The sequence below is a fragment of the Brachyhypopomus gauderio genome, chromosome 11, assembly GCF_052324685.1.
Source record: "Brachyhypopomus gauderio isolate BG-103 chromosome 11, BGAUD_0.2, whole genome shotgun sequence".
Lineage (NCBI taxonomy): Eukaryota > Metazoa > Chordata > Actinopteri > Gymnotiformes > Hypopomidae > Brachyhypopomus > Brachyhypopomus gauderio.
The window spans coordinates 1,410,001-1,424,971 of record NC_135221.1 but is presented as its reverse complement, the minus strand read 5'-3'; the positions used below and the strand labels follow the sequence as shown (position 1 = coordinate 1,424,971).

At 44.8% G+C, this 14,971-nt stretch overlaps 1 protein-coding gene across 1 annotated transcript in view; it reads right to left on the bottom strand.

Moving 5' to 3' along the window:
• Positions 1–2,905: 2,905 nt before the first annotated feature.
• The window catches only part of pcdh10b (protocadherin 10b), a 17,407-nt gene continuing 5,341 nt past the window's right edge, over positions 2,906–14,971 (bottom strand). The window contains exons 4-5 of the mRNA XM_077021025.1: positions 9,351–9,502; positions 2,906–4,532 (exon numbers count right to left, since the gene is read on the bottom strand). Of these exons, the coding sequence (XP_076877140.1) occupies positions 4,479–4,532; positions 9,351–9,502 (206 nt within the window). The 3' untranslated portion in view covers positions 2,906–4,478. The remainder of the gene's footprint in view (positions 4,533–9,350; positions 9,503–14,971) is intronic.

The window sequence follows — 14,971 nt, the reverse complement described above, 5'->3', positions numbered from 1 at the left end:
CCAAATGAAGCGGATTACAGTAAAAATGAACTGACTAAGAAAACAACAGATGTTACTGTAAAATATCTGTTTGCTGGGAGAGAGTAAAATATTACATGTAACGGTGTTTCTGTATTGCCATCAAATGTTAGTTTTTTTTATAGTGGTTGTGCAGTGATTGACTATGTTACTCTCGAATAGAGAATCTGTGCTAGTGTTTGAAAGAATGATTGGATACTGAACCAGGTTTGCTGTGTTTTAACAAAGTTGGTGTATAAAGAGAAACTTTGTTTGCGTTGTGAAATGTAGAGTTGATATTTAGTTAAGAAAATGTGCTTTTCAACACAATAATAACTATTTGGCTATTTGTTTGAGGTAAATGTGTTGCTGTGTTTAGAGTTTTGAAAATGTATCACAAGTATTGGGAAACGCATGTTAGCAGTCTTAAAAAACTGTAATAATAATAATAAGAATAATAATAATACTCACAATCACTCTATCAGTGCCTCGCTCAAGATTCATATGAGCTTTATTGATGTGACTGCAATGAGTCATAGCATTTTAACAATAATATGTTAACAACAATAAACAGCAATAAACAAACAAATAAGACCAGTCTCTCTCTCTCTCTCTCTCTCTCTTCATCTCTCTCTTTTTGTCGTTTTGCTCTCCTTCTCTCCACTGAAAGGTCATCTGGTGGGGGTGTGTGGGGGGTCCACAGGTCTTGCCCCTCCTCTCAGTGTGTGTGTGTGTGCCTGCCTGCGTGTGTGTGTGTGTGTGCCTGCGTGTGTGTGTGTGCCTGCGTGTGTGTGTGTGTGCCTGCGTGCGTGTGTATATGTGTGCCGGCGTGTGTGTGTGTGTGTGTGTGTGTGTGTAGTGTTTCGGGTTTAGTGTTAATGTTAGGGTTAGTGTTTAGGATTAGTGTTAGGTACATTTAATCCTAGGGAGTTAAATGTCAGACAACCTGCATGATACACCATCATTTAGAGGTTGACTCCCAGGCATTTAACACCCCCCCCTTCTCTTTCTCATTATCTCTCTCCCTATCTATCTCTCTGTTCCCTTCTTCTTTTGTCAGCCTATCTCCAGTCCAATCCCACGCTGGAACACACACACACACACACACACACACACACACACACACACACACCTGGGAATCCGTCTGACATTCCTGTCCTGCTCCGTTTATCGTCTTTCAGCGCCTGGCCGCTGCAGACCTGGTGTCTGGGGCCCTGGGGGGGACACGGAGTCCTGATGGGCCCCCACACACACCTCAGCCTTACACATCCCACATCTGGTGGCCACACACACACCCTTGTTTTCTTTCCCTCTCTCTCTCTCTCTCTCTCTCTCTCTCTCTCACACACACACACACACACACACATTCTAATGTGCACAGCTTCAGAGTGCTCTCTCTAGAGAAATGTTTTGAGGTGAGAACAGCACAGCAGCTGAACATAATGCCTCTGTCTGTCTGTGTGGGGTTAGTGTGAGGGGAAGACTAGTGTTAGGGGTTAGTGTTAGTGTGAGGGGTTAGTGTGAGGGGAAGGTTAGTGTTAGTGTGAGGGATTAGTGTGAGGGGAAGGTTAGTGTTAGTGTGAGGGGTTAGTGTGAGGGGAAGACTAGTGTTAGGGGTTAGTGTTAGTGTGAGGGGTTAGTGTGAGGGGAAGACTAGTGTTAGGGGTTAGTGTTAGTGTGAGGGGAAGACTAGTGTTAGGGGTTAGTTAGTGTGAGGGGTTAGTGTTAGGGGTTGGTGTGAGGGGTTAGTGTTAGGGGTTAGTGTGAGGGGAAGGTTAGTGTTAGTGTGAGGGGTTAGTGTTAGAGGTTAGTGTGAGGGGAAGACTAGCGTTAGGGGTTAGCGTTAGTGTGAGGGGAAGACTAGTGTTAGGGGTTAGTTTGATGGGAAGACTAGTGTTAGGGGTTAGTGTTAGTGGTTAGTGTGAGGGGAAGACTAGTGTTAGGGGTTAGTGTTAGTGTGAGGGGTTAGTGTGAGGGGAAGACTAGTGTTAGGGGATAGTGTGAGGGATTAGTGTGAGGGGTTAGTGTGAGGGGAAGACTAGTGTTAGGGGTTAGTGTGAGGGGAAGGTTAGTGTTAGTGTGAGGGGTTAGTGTGAGGGGAAGACTAGTGTTAGGGGTTAGTGTGAGGGGACGGTTAGTGTTAGTGTGAGGGGAAGGTTAGTGTGAGGGGTTAGTGTGAGGGGAAGACTAGTGTTAGTGTGAGGGGAAGACTAGTGATAGAGGTTAGTGTTAGTGTGAGGGGTTAGTGTGAGGGGAAGGTTAGTGTTAGTGTGAGGGGTTAGTGTTGGTGTGAGGGGAAGACTAGTGTGAGGGGTCAGTGTGAGGGGTTAGTGTTAGTGTGAGGGGTTAGTGTTAGTGTTTAGTGTGAGGGGTTAGTGTTAGTGTGAGGGGATAGTGTTAGTGTGAGGGGTTAGTGTGAGGGGAAGACTAGTGTTAGAGGTTAGTGTGAGGGGTTAGTGTTAGTGGTTAGTGTGAGGGGAAGACTAGTGTTAGTGTTAGTGTGAGGGTTAGTGTTAGTGTGAGGGGTTAGTGTGAGGGGAAGACTAGTGTTAGGGGTTAGTGTGAGGGGAAGACTAGTGTTAGGGGTTAGTGTTAGTGTGAGGGGTTAGTGTGAGGGGAAGACTAGTGTTAGGGGTTAGTGTAGGGGTTTAGTGTTAGTGTGAGGGGTTAGTGTGAGGGGAAGACTAGTGTTAGTGTGAGGGGTTAATGTTAGTGGTTGCGTGAGGTGAAGGGTTAGTGTGAGGGGAAGGTTAGGGTTAGTGTTAGTGGTTAGTGTGAGGGGTTAGTGTTAGGGGTTAGTGTGAGGGGTTAGTGTTAGTGTGAGGGGTTAGTGTTAGGGGTTGCGTGATGTGTGAATTTAGTTCCACTGCCCATCTACACTGAGAGAATAAACACCCGGAGACAATCACAGCTTACATATCAGTTTATTGGTCGCCTTCCTCAGATAGAGGTGTGTGTGTGTGTGTGTGTGTGTGTGTGTGTGTGTATGTGTGTGTGTGTGTGTGTGTGTGTTTGGGTTTGGAGGGTGGGGTGAGGATATGTGTGTGTGTGTGTGTGTGTGTGTGTGTGTGTGTGTGTGTGTGTGTGTATTTGCATGTTTGTAAATGTGCATGTTTGTGTGTTTAGTTCTTGATATAGCCTCCATATTTGGCCTCTCCCTGTAAAATTCATTTTTTGGCTACAATAACACAGAATTACCAAGTATTCAAATCTAGATTATTACTGTTTTACATGAATCTCAATATCCAAAAGGAAGGGATGGATGTAAGAGGAGATAAGGAGGAGATAAGGAGGAGATAAGGAGGAGATAGGGAGGAGATAGGGAGGAGATAAGGAGGAGATAAGGAGGAGATAAGGAGGAGATAAGAGGAGATAAGGAGGAGATAAGGAGGAGATAAGAGGAGATAAGGAGGAGATAAGGAGGAGATAAGGAGGAGATAAGAGGAGATAAGGAGGAGATAAGGAGGAGATAAGGCTTCCTGTCACTTAATGTCCAGTAGATGGTCAAAGCAAGCTCTCTCCACTCAGAGAGCAGGACACTGGCACACAGCACGAATGGTGAACTCGCTTTCAGAAAACAAACAAAAAACGCATCATATATATATAGGTAGATGTATATATATATATATATAGGTTTATATTTATTTTGAAGTTTAAAAGAGTACAGTTAAGACTTGTCACATGTGATATAATCTACGCAGTGCTGGAGAGAGCACTGATCACACCTCTACCCTCCCGCCCACAGCACACGTTACCGTGGAGATGACTCACTCCAGCAGATATCCGGGAGGAAACCAAAAATAATAACAATGTCGGAATAGTTTTAGGGAAAACACCTGACCACACACACACACACACACACACACACACACACACACACACAACACACACACACACACACACACACACACACACACGATAGAAAAACAGTCATGTTTAAAAGAGTGATATTGCATTTGTAATGCACAAACAGTTTCCTGTACAGCTGGCTTCTTGGTGTGGAGTGTTATCACACGACTAAAGGGTTTCGTGAATGTATCTCTGTTGTTTCGTGTGTGTTTTCTTGTGTTTGTTTGTACAGTAGTGCTGTAAACAGGCACACACAGGACCCAAGAGAAACAGTCATCCTCTTGGTCTGCTTGTTGTCTTCATCATCCTCCTCTTCCTCATGTTTTTTAGCAGTTCAGATTCTCACTTCCTGTATCACTCAGTCCTGCTGAGAATCCAACGGTTCCTGCACCCAGCATCAACTTGCCCTGTCTCCACCTCCACCTCTGTCTCCACCTCCACCTCTGTCTCCACCTCCACCTGTCTCCACCTCCACCTCTCTGTCTCCACCTTCCTCTACCACTCCCTCACTCTCCTCCTCTCTCTCTCCCTCTCTACACAGCTCAGGAAACGGAGTTGGACTTGATGCTTGAGGCCCTTTTCTCTTCATCTTCTCACCATCAGCGTGACTGATCATGAACCATCATGAACCATCATGCCGTCTCTGGTATATCCACGCGGAAGGAGCTAACAAATCCTTTTCCGCGCTGTGAAATGAAAAATATTCCGGTTAGAATGGATTGTGAACAAAAAACAAAACAATACAATACATGTTCTCTCCTATAGCTGTTTACTTTGAAAATGTCAAGATAAATTTACAGCAAGATAAATTCTACACAGACAACATAGATGAGCAGTTATTTCACATACAGTCACACACACACACACACACACACACACACACACACACAGCGCAATCTCACACACAACCACGCACACCCACCCACACTCATACACACACACACACACACATACCCACATACACCCACGCCCACCCACACACACACACACACACACACACACACACACACACACACACACACACACACAGCTGATCTTCCTTCTTCCTTATACCACTTCTTTCTGAACCCATCTAGTATGAGACAGAGACTCAGCAGTCTGAAGATCCTCATCAGGTCAGTCTACACCCCCCCCCCCCCCTACACCCCCCCTACACCCCCCCCACACCCCCCCACTCTCTCTCCTTGGGCGTGTCTAAGCTGATTATTGATATGTTCTGCCATGAATGCTCTTTCTGTAAACGTATCTCCGTTTCTGAACAAGATGTAAGACTGGTGACTCCAACTTTTCCCAGCTATTTTTTTCCCGTTTATTTTGGGAAGAGTCGATCTCCAGTAACCACAAATAACAGATAAAAGACCATTCCACACACACACACACACACACACACATATTAGTGAATTAAAGGAAGAGAACAACAAAGAATCAAGAAGTAAAAGACAGAAGATCATTTGAACGAGTTTATCAAAATAAAACTAATCACAATTTGCATGAACTTCACCTCAGGGTCCCTGTGCTCTGAGTATCTCAGAGGCTGTTCAGTTAACCAGGGTTTAAATGTTTTCAAACTAGCATATGCAGTAAAAAAGACAAATTAGCCAAAGGTTTGGGTATATATATATATATATATATATATATATATATATATATATATATATATATATATACAGCCTTTTAAATAAGAAATGGACCATCTCAGTCATCAGTATCATTACACCCGGTTTACCATGTCAGATGAGAAAAACACTTCATGATTTATGTCTGTTTGCTCTGTGTGGACTGCAGGGGTTAGCAGTGGGTACCAGAACAGGACAACAGAACCACCACCAAGCTGTACATCTCTACATGTGTCCATCAGAAACACCTGTCTGCTCCTGTCTGTGATACTGTTTCTCACGCTGTCTGTGATTCTGTCTGTGATACTGTAGGAGTGGTGGGATGTGTTTCCATTGCAGAATATGTTGTTCCTACATAAAACCACAGGGGCCAACACATGTCGACGTTCCCATAGCAGTGGGATAAAACGGACCATTTGTGTTTTGGTTATATCAGTGTGTTTGTGTGGCATGTTTATTCTCATTTTCAGCATGTTGAGTAGTGGTAAAGCTACAGAGTACGAGTTACATCACTAACTGAGAAACTTTGTAGACTTCACCCCAAAGGTGGAAATGTACTGTGTGAAATTGTACCCTGTTGTCTGTTCCATTAACCTGGATACCAATGGTTGACCTGGTTTATGTAACTGCTGTCCCTTTGATATGCTGGGGGTTTAAAAGGGAGAGGATTGTGGGTATAAAGGGTGAGGATTGTGGGTGTAAAGGGAGAGGATTGTGGGTGTAAAGAGAGAGGATTGTGAGTGTAAAGGGAGAGGATTGTGGGTGTAAAGGGAGAGGATTGTGGGTGTAAAGAGAGAGGATTGTGAGTGTAAAGGGAGAGGATTGTGGGTATAAACGGAGAGGATTGTGGGTGTAAAGGGAGAGGATTGTGGGTGTAAAGGGAGAGGATTGTGGGTGTAAATGGAGAGGATTGTGGGTGTAAAGAGAGAGGATTGTGGGTGTAAAGGGAGAGGATTGTGGGTGTAAAGGGAGAGGATTGTGGGTCTAAACGTAGAGGATTGTGGGTCTAAACGGAGAGGATTGTGGGTGTAAAGGGAGAGGATTGTGGGTGTAAAGAGAGAGTATTGTGAGTGTAAAGGGAGAGGATTGTGGGTCTAAACGTAGAGGATTGTGGGTCTAAACGGATAGGATTGTGGGTATAAAGGGAGAGGATTGTGGGTATAAAGGGAGAGGATTGTGGGTGTAAATGGAGAGGATTGTGGGTGTAAAGAGAGAGGATTGTGGGTGTAAAGGGAGAGGATTGTGGGTGTAAAGGGAGAGGATTGTGGGTCTAAACGTAGAGGATTGTGGGTCTAAACGGAGAGGATTGTGGGTGTAAAGGGAGAGGATTGTGGGTGTAAAGAGAGAGTATTGTGAGTGTAAAGGGAGAGGATTGTGGGTCTAAACGTAGAGGATTGTGGGTCTAAACGGATAGGATTGTGGGTATAAAGGGAGAGGATTGTGGGTATAAAGGGAGAGGATTGTGGGTGTAAATGGAGAGGATTGTGGGTGTAAAGAGAGAGGATTGTGGGTGTAAAGGGAGAGGATTGTGGGTGTAAAGGGAGAGGATTGTGGGTCTAAACGTAGAGGATTGTGGGTCTAAACGGAGAGGATTGTGGGTGTAAAGGGAGAGGATTGTGGGTGTAAAGAGAGAGTATTGTGAGTGTAAAGGGAGAGGATTGTGGGTCTAAACGTAGAGGATTGTGGGTCTAAACGGATAGGATTGTGGGTATAAAGGGAGAGGATTGTGGGTATAAAGGGAGAGGATTGTGGGTGTAAAGGGAGAGGATTGTGGGTCTAAACGGAGAGGATTGTGGGTATAAAGGGAGAGGATTGTGGGTGTAAAGGGAGAGGATTGTGGGTATAAAGGGAGAGGATTGTGGGTATAAAGGGAGAGGATTGTGGGTCTAAACGGAGAGGATTGTGGGTATAAAGCGAGGATTGTGGGTATAAAGGGAGAGGATTGTGGGTCTAAACGGAGAGGATTGTGGGTCTAAACGGAGAGGATTGTGGGTATAAAGGGAGATGATTGTGGGTGTAAAGGGAGAGGATTGTGGGTGTAAAGGGAGAGGATTGTGGGTCTAAACGGAGAGGATTGTGGGTATAAAGGGAGAGGATTGTGGGTATAAAGGGAGAGGATTGTGGGTCTAAACGGAGAGGATTGTGGGTATAAAGGGAGAGGATTGTGGGTATAAAGGGAGAGGATTGTGGGTCTAAACGGAGAGGATTGTGGGTCTAAACGGAGAGGATTGTGGGTCTAAACGGATAGGATTGTGGGTATAAAGGGAGAGGATTGTGGGTATAAAGGGAGAGGATTGTGGGTGTAAAGGGAGAGGATTGTGGGTCTAAACGGAGAGGATTGTGGGTATAAAGGGAGAGGATTGTGGGTGTAAAGGGAGAGGATTGTGGGTATAAAGGGAGAGGATTGTGGGTCTAAACGGAGAGGATTGTGGGTATAAAGGGAGATGATTGTGGGTGTAAAGGGAGAGGATTGTGGGTGTAAAGGGAGAGGATTGTGGGTCTAAACGGAGAGGATTGTGGGTATAAAGGGAGAGGATTGTGGGTCTAAACGGAGAGGATTGTGGGTATAAAGGGAGAGGATTGTGGGTCTAAACGGAGAGGATTGTGGGTCTAAACGGAGAGGATTGTGGGTCTAAACGGAGAGGATTGTGGGTATAAAGGGAGAGGATTGTGGATTTTTCCTTTCTTCGTTCTTGCACCATAAGGCAACCTGCACTGGTTGCCATGTCAGGTTCCATTGGGTCTTATCTTGTGTTGATTTAGAATAGTTCTAGTGTTTAATATTTTGTTGGTTGCTGAATAAATCAAGTTAATTGTGTCATCCTTGGTTATAACTATACTGGGGCAGGTGAACTCACACAGGTAGGAGATACTCACACAGGTAGGGGATACTCACACAGGTAGGAGATACTCACACAGGTAGGAGATACACAGGCAGGGGATACTCACACAGGTAGGAGATACTCACACAGGTAGAGGATACTCACACAGGTAAGCGATACTCACACAGGTAGGGGATACTCACACAGGTACGAGATACTCACACAGGTAAGGGATACTCACACAGGGGATACTCACACAGGTAGGGGATACTCACATGGGTAGGAGACACTCACATAGGTAGGAAATACTCACACAGGTAAGGGATACTCACACAGGTAGGGGATACTCACATAGGTACGAGATACTCACACAGGTAAGGGATACTCACACAGGGGATACTCACACAAGTAGGGGATACTCACACGGGTAGGAGACACTCACATAGGTAGGCAATACTCACACAGGTAAGGGATACTCACACAGGTAGGGTATACTCACACAGATAGGAGATACTCACACAGGTAGGGGATACTCACACAGGTAGGAGATACTCACACAGGTAAGGGATACTCACACAGGTAAGGGATACTCACACAGGTAGGGGATACTCACACAGGTATGAGATACTCACACAGGTAAGGGATACTCACACAGTTAGGGGATACTCACACAGGTAGGGGATACTCACACAGGTAGGAGACACTAACACAGGTAGGAAATACTCACACAGGTAAGGGATACTCACACAGTTAGGGGATACTCACACAGGTAGGAGATACTCACACAGGTAGGGGATACTCACACAGGTAAGGGATACTCACACAGGTAGGAGTTACACAGGTAAGGGATACTCACACAGGTAGGGGATAATCACACAGGTAAGGGATACTCACACAGGTAGATGGCTTTGTAAGGCGTGCACAAATGTGGGAGAAGTGCTTCAAACTCTCTTCTGTCTAGTGTGGCAGCTTGGAGGTGGTGTTGGTGTGGGTGGAGCGGCGGCTCTTTGCCAAAGGTGGAGAATGACTGATGACAGTCGCCCAGTGACACCTCACCCTCAAATACCTCAGAGTCTGGCACCGCATCCATCCCAGGCACGTGCAGGTTGCTGCGGTAATCGGCACCCTGGCGACCGTCGCTAGGCACAAAGGAGGGCATCCAACAGCGATCAGAGTGACCCAGGGCCTTACACTCGTCTGTACAGTTAGAGAAGAGATCTACACACACACACACACACACACACACACACACACACACACACACACACCCAGAGTAAGAAAACATTGATACCTGTGTTTGTGTTTGAGGTTCTTTTTTGTATATATAGTGTGTGTGTGTGTGTGTGTGTGTGTGTGTGTGTGTGTGTGTGTGTGTGTGTGTGTGTGTGTGTGTATTTAGGGTAATCATGTACATACGTATTTCATATTTCACTACCTATAGTAACTGGAGATGCTCATTTGATGACCCATGACAATTAAATATACAATAAACATATGTATAAATATATGATGAATATATGTATAAATCCTGATGAAATGTAATATTGCTTATTCAGTTTGATATTATTTACAGTGTAGGAAATTATATTCTTATATTCTGCTTTCATATGTGAAAATGTTGAATCACCTTTATGAAAATGAAAGCATACACATTTATACAAACACAAACATGAACAATCTCACACTTTCTCTCAGTTTTGTTCTTGTTTCTCAAGAGTGTACCATGAGTTTGCGATTAAACCAAGGCCCTGCCCACAGAGACCCTCCCACTGAGGCCCCGCCCACACAGACCCTCCCACTGAGGCCCTGCCCACAGAGACCTTCCCACTGAGGCCCCGCCCACAGAGACCCTCCCACTGAGACCCTGCCCACAGAGACCCTCCCACAGAGGCCCCGCCCACAGAGACCCTCCCATTGAGGTCCTGCCCACAGAGACCCTCCCACAGAGACCCTGCCCACAGAGACCCTCCCACAGAGGCCCCGCCCACAGAGACCCTCCCATTGAGGTCCTGCCCACTGAGGCCCTGCCCACAGAGACCCTCCCACAGAGGCCCTGCCCACTGAGGCCCTGCTCACAGAGACCCTCCCACACAGACCCTCCCACTGAGGCCCTGCCCACAGAGACCCTCCCACTGAGACCCTGCCCACAGAGACCCTCCCACTGAGACCCTGCCCACAGAGACCCTCCCACAGAGGCCCCGCCCACAGAGACCCTCCCATTGAGGTCCTGCCCACTGAGGCCCTGCCCACAGAGACCCTCCCACACAGACCCTCCCACTGAGGCCCCTCCCTCCGAGGCCCCTCCCACTGAGGTCCCACCCTTGCAGATTGGCCATGGATTTCCCACCTTTATCCCTCTGAGGTCTCAGAAATGAAGGACACACGTCCAGAGGTTCGGTTGGTCCAGACGCTCTTATCCAGTTTATAGTGCTTCTACTTTGATTCTAGGATTTCAACCTTTACAGACATTTTCTTGTCAGCAGCGTTTATTTGGAGACTCTGAACCACTTATTGCTTTTAATAGCAGAATAAAGCAACAAACCAGAAACCTGAAAAGCCAAATGAAGAAGTGAAGCAGATCCAGTTATCTGCCCCAATATTAGCCCCGCCCCAATATTAGCCCCGCCCCAATGTTAGCCCTGCCTCAAAATATCAGCCCCACCCCAATGTTAGTTCTGCCTCAACATTAACCTCACCTTAGCCCCGCCTCACTGTTAGCCCCGCCCCACTGTCAAGCCTGCACAGTAGGTTTTGTTCCAATATTTATGTGTGTGTGTGTGTGTGTGTGTGTGTGTGTGTATATGTGTGTGTGTGTGTGTGTGTGTGTGTGTGTGTGTGTGTGTGTGTGTGTGTGTGTGTGTGTGTGTGCGCTGTAGATGTTCATTGGTAATCCTTAGAGTAGCCCTACACACAGACTGGTCAACTCAGACTAGTCAGCACACACACGTTGGGTTTCTGCTTTAGAAGAGGATTATCGTATCTCGTCACCTGCAGACAAGCGCAAGACGAGACTCTGATCCTAGCAGGAGCCCCAGGAAGGAAGAGTTAGGCCTTTAGTCACCAAACATACCCACCATCACCATTAGCAGAGAACGTCTGAAATAACCTCATTAATCAAATCAAATTATTATGGTTTTAACAAATGCTAAAAATGTTTAAGTATCTGGGAGAGACACTGAGAGAGACAGACAGAGAAGAGGAGAGAGAAGAGGAGAGAGAACGAGAGAGGAGAGGAGAGAGAAGAGAAGAGGAGAGGAGAGAAAAGGAGAGAGGAGAGGAGAGAGAAGGAGAGAGGAGGCTTAGATTAGACTGTAGTAAACGGGCCATGAAGAACTCAAGTAACATGTTCGGTTACTGAGCCTAAGAGAAGGGAGAAGGAGATGAGAGACAAAAGTGAGAGAGAGAGAGAGAGAGAGAGAGAGAGAGAGAGAGAGAGAGAGAGAGAGAGAGAGAGAGAGAGAGAGAGAGAGAGAGAGAGAAAGAGAAAGAGAGAAAGAGTGGCATATTCCTTGAGTTCAAATGTCTCCCTGATGAGGAGAACATAAAGAGTTCATCACACTGGCAGGGCAGTATGTCCACTCATCTACAGTGTGAGGGACATGAGGGACAGGGAGACACCATATAACACATCAGAGATACAGAACTTTGTATTATTGTTATTGCTGTTATCGTTATTATGATTGTTTGTATTATTATTATTATAATTGTTGTGACTTTTATAATGTTTACTACTACTATTGTTATGAAGAATGTTATTATTGTAGTTGTTATTGTTGTTACTATTGTTTGTTATTTTTATTATTATTATTATTTTTATTATTATTATCAGTTATAGAGGTAATGGTGGAAATAATTATGGTAATAGAGGTATTGTAATTATAATATTGTTGGTATTACTACTACTGGTAGCAGTTGTATTCTTTGATAAACAATATTTATAATAAAGCACTACTGAATTTAATTACATTTAGACAGACAAAGAGAGAGAGAGAAAATGATCACATTAGGGATTCTGTTCATTTTAATAATGTGTACAAAAAAAGTTTTTTAATTGAATGGAAAAGCCCAAAGTTCATAAATATCCCATATATCACAAAACAAAAAATAATAAAAGCTAGAATATTGCTAAAGCAGAAATCCTGCTCCACCCAATCAGACGAAGGCAACCAGCAGTCATGCACATGACTGAACCTCACAGCTCCACTTTAGTGAAGCAGCGCATATGAGGATGGGAATATAACACCACAGGACATCAGAACATCTCTAGCCAGAGATCTAGAACAGATCAGAACATCTCTAGCCAACAGATCTAGAACAAATCAGAACATCTCTATCCAACAGATCTAGAACAGATCAGAACATCTCTATCCAACAGATCTAGAACAGATCGGAACATCTCTATCCAACAGATCTAGAACAAATCAGAACGTCTCTAGCCAACAGATCTAGAACAAATCAGAACGTCTCTAGCCAACAGATCTAGAACAGATCAGAACATCTCTATCCAACAGATCTAGAACAAATCAGAACGTCTCTAGCCAACAGATCTAGAACTCTAACTTAAGTTAATGTTTTGCTCACAAAACATGCAGCTCATTCTATTACTGAAGTCTGGTATACAGAATGCCTGAAATTCAGCATTCTTGCTCTTCAGAAGAAGGACCAACTGAGAGATAAAGTCATTCTTCAGACATTTTTGGTGTAAACATCCAGAGCAGCGTTTGGTCAGATATTCTGAGTTAGTCAGTAGGTGCAGCACGAGGAGATGAAGTGAAAGGTGAATCACAAGGTGTTTGTTTTGACATGTACTGTTTGTGATCCAGTGACATGCCAAAATCATACTAAATAACAGAAAGCAGTCAGTTCACTCCAGAAGGATAACAGACATCTGTACAAGCTCAGCCTGGTACCTGGTGCCTGGTACCTGATCAAGGTATAGCAACGTTTATTCACATAACTGTAGCAGATAGAAATCAGTCTGTTTGAGGGGAGGGAGGGAGAGAGAGAGAGAGAGAGAGAGAGAGAGAGAGAGAGAGAGAGAGAGAGAGAGAATGACAGAGGGGGGCAGGTGAGAGACACAAATATGACAGACTAGAGAAAAATGGGTTTGATATTTAAAGAGAATAAGAGAATGAGATCAGACACTGAAAGGTCAACAGATTGTTCCTTTCCTACTAATCACAGTGAGACATTCAAGAATCGGCTTGTTTCATGAAATTAAATGTTTGATGTGTTTAAAATATTAGATCAATATTTATGTTTGTATCTGGCACTGCCTTGTCTCTAAAACAGCGCACTGGGAATTTATAACACTGAACGGCTTCACAATGAAGTCTACAGCAATGCTCCAGCAATCTATTTCAAGGAGGAATAATATGCCTCAATAGCACCATATAAACTCTAAGAATGTGTGTGTGTATGTTTGTGTGTGTGTGCGTTGGTGTGTGTGTGTGTGTGTGTGTATGTGTGTGTGAGAGTGTGTGTGTATGTGTGTGTGTGTGAGAGAGAGAGAGAGTGTGTGTATGTGTGTGTGTGTGTGTGTGTGTGAGAGAGAGAGAGTGTGTGTATGTGTGTGTGTGTGTGAGAGAGAGAGAGAGTGTGTGTGTATGTGTGTGTGTGTGTGTGTGTGTGTATGTTTGTGTGTGTGTGTGTGTGTGTGTGTGTGTGTGTGTGTGTGTGTGTGTGTGTGTGTGTGTGTGTGTGTATGTGTGTGTGCGTGTGTGTGTGAGAGTGGAGAGTGTGTGTGTGTGTGTGTGTGTATGAGAGAGTGTGTGTATGTGTGTGTGTGTGTGTATGTTTGTGTGTGTGTGTGTGTGTGTGTGTGTGTGTGTGTGTGTGTGTGTGTGTGTGTGTGTGTGTGTGTGTGTGTGTGTGTGTGTGTGTGTGTGTGTGTGTGGACATATGCGCACTCAGCGAAAGAAATGATCCGTTATAACATCTCGTTGGTTCGCGTCGTGCTCTGCTGGGCTCCAGACAGAAGCGCAGAGCGCGGGTGAGGTAATAACCTTCATTCGCTAATTGGTATGCACAGGTCTAGAAGTAAATGACGGATCGTTGATCTGTATCTGCGAGCTGCGTGAACTGCAGTCCAAATGACCTGTTTGAATATTTGGATACTTCGTAGCGTTTTGGCGGCACAAAAGAAACGTCAGAGTGGATAGAAAATCACTACATACGGTTTACAGCCTATATGTCACCTGCCAGATTTGCACTGCAAAGAAACATCGATTATACGTAAAGCAAATGTAAATCGCGAATGAGGAGACCCTCTACCGTCCGCGAGACGCTTCTAGGCGGTGCCGCCGCTGAGCTCGAGCTGATGGCCTTAATGAAGAGCTCGTGCCTATCTCGGGGATTTAAACCATGAAATGCGCTTTAGCATTTAACAAAATGAAATTTCTGATCTAAGCCTCTGGGAGAAAATCAGGTGGTAGTGTAAAACAAATCCGTACGGATACACAAACAACTTCGCAAACTCATTAAAATGAATGATGCAGACACCTCTAAACATTCTCCGAGACAAACGCGCGTGCCAAAACGCACTTTCAATTATCTTAATTAAACAAGTTCCTCCGCGCTAAAACAATTAATTCTACGGAAGGAAACACGCGCATAATTGCTGAGAAAAATTGTGTATTCTGTAACGACACGAAGGTATTCGAGAAAGGAGAAACAAAATGAACGCTT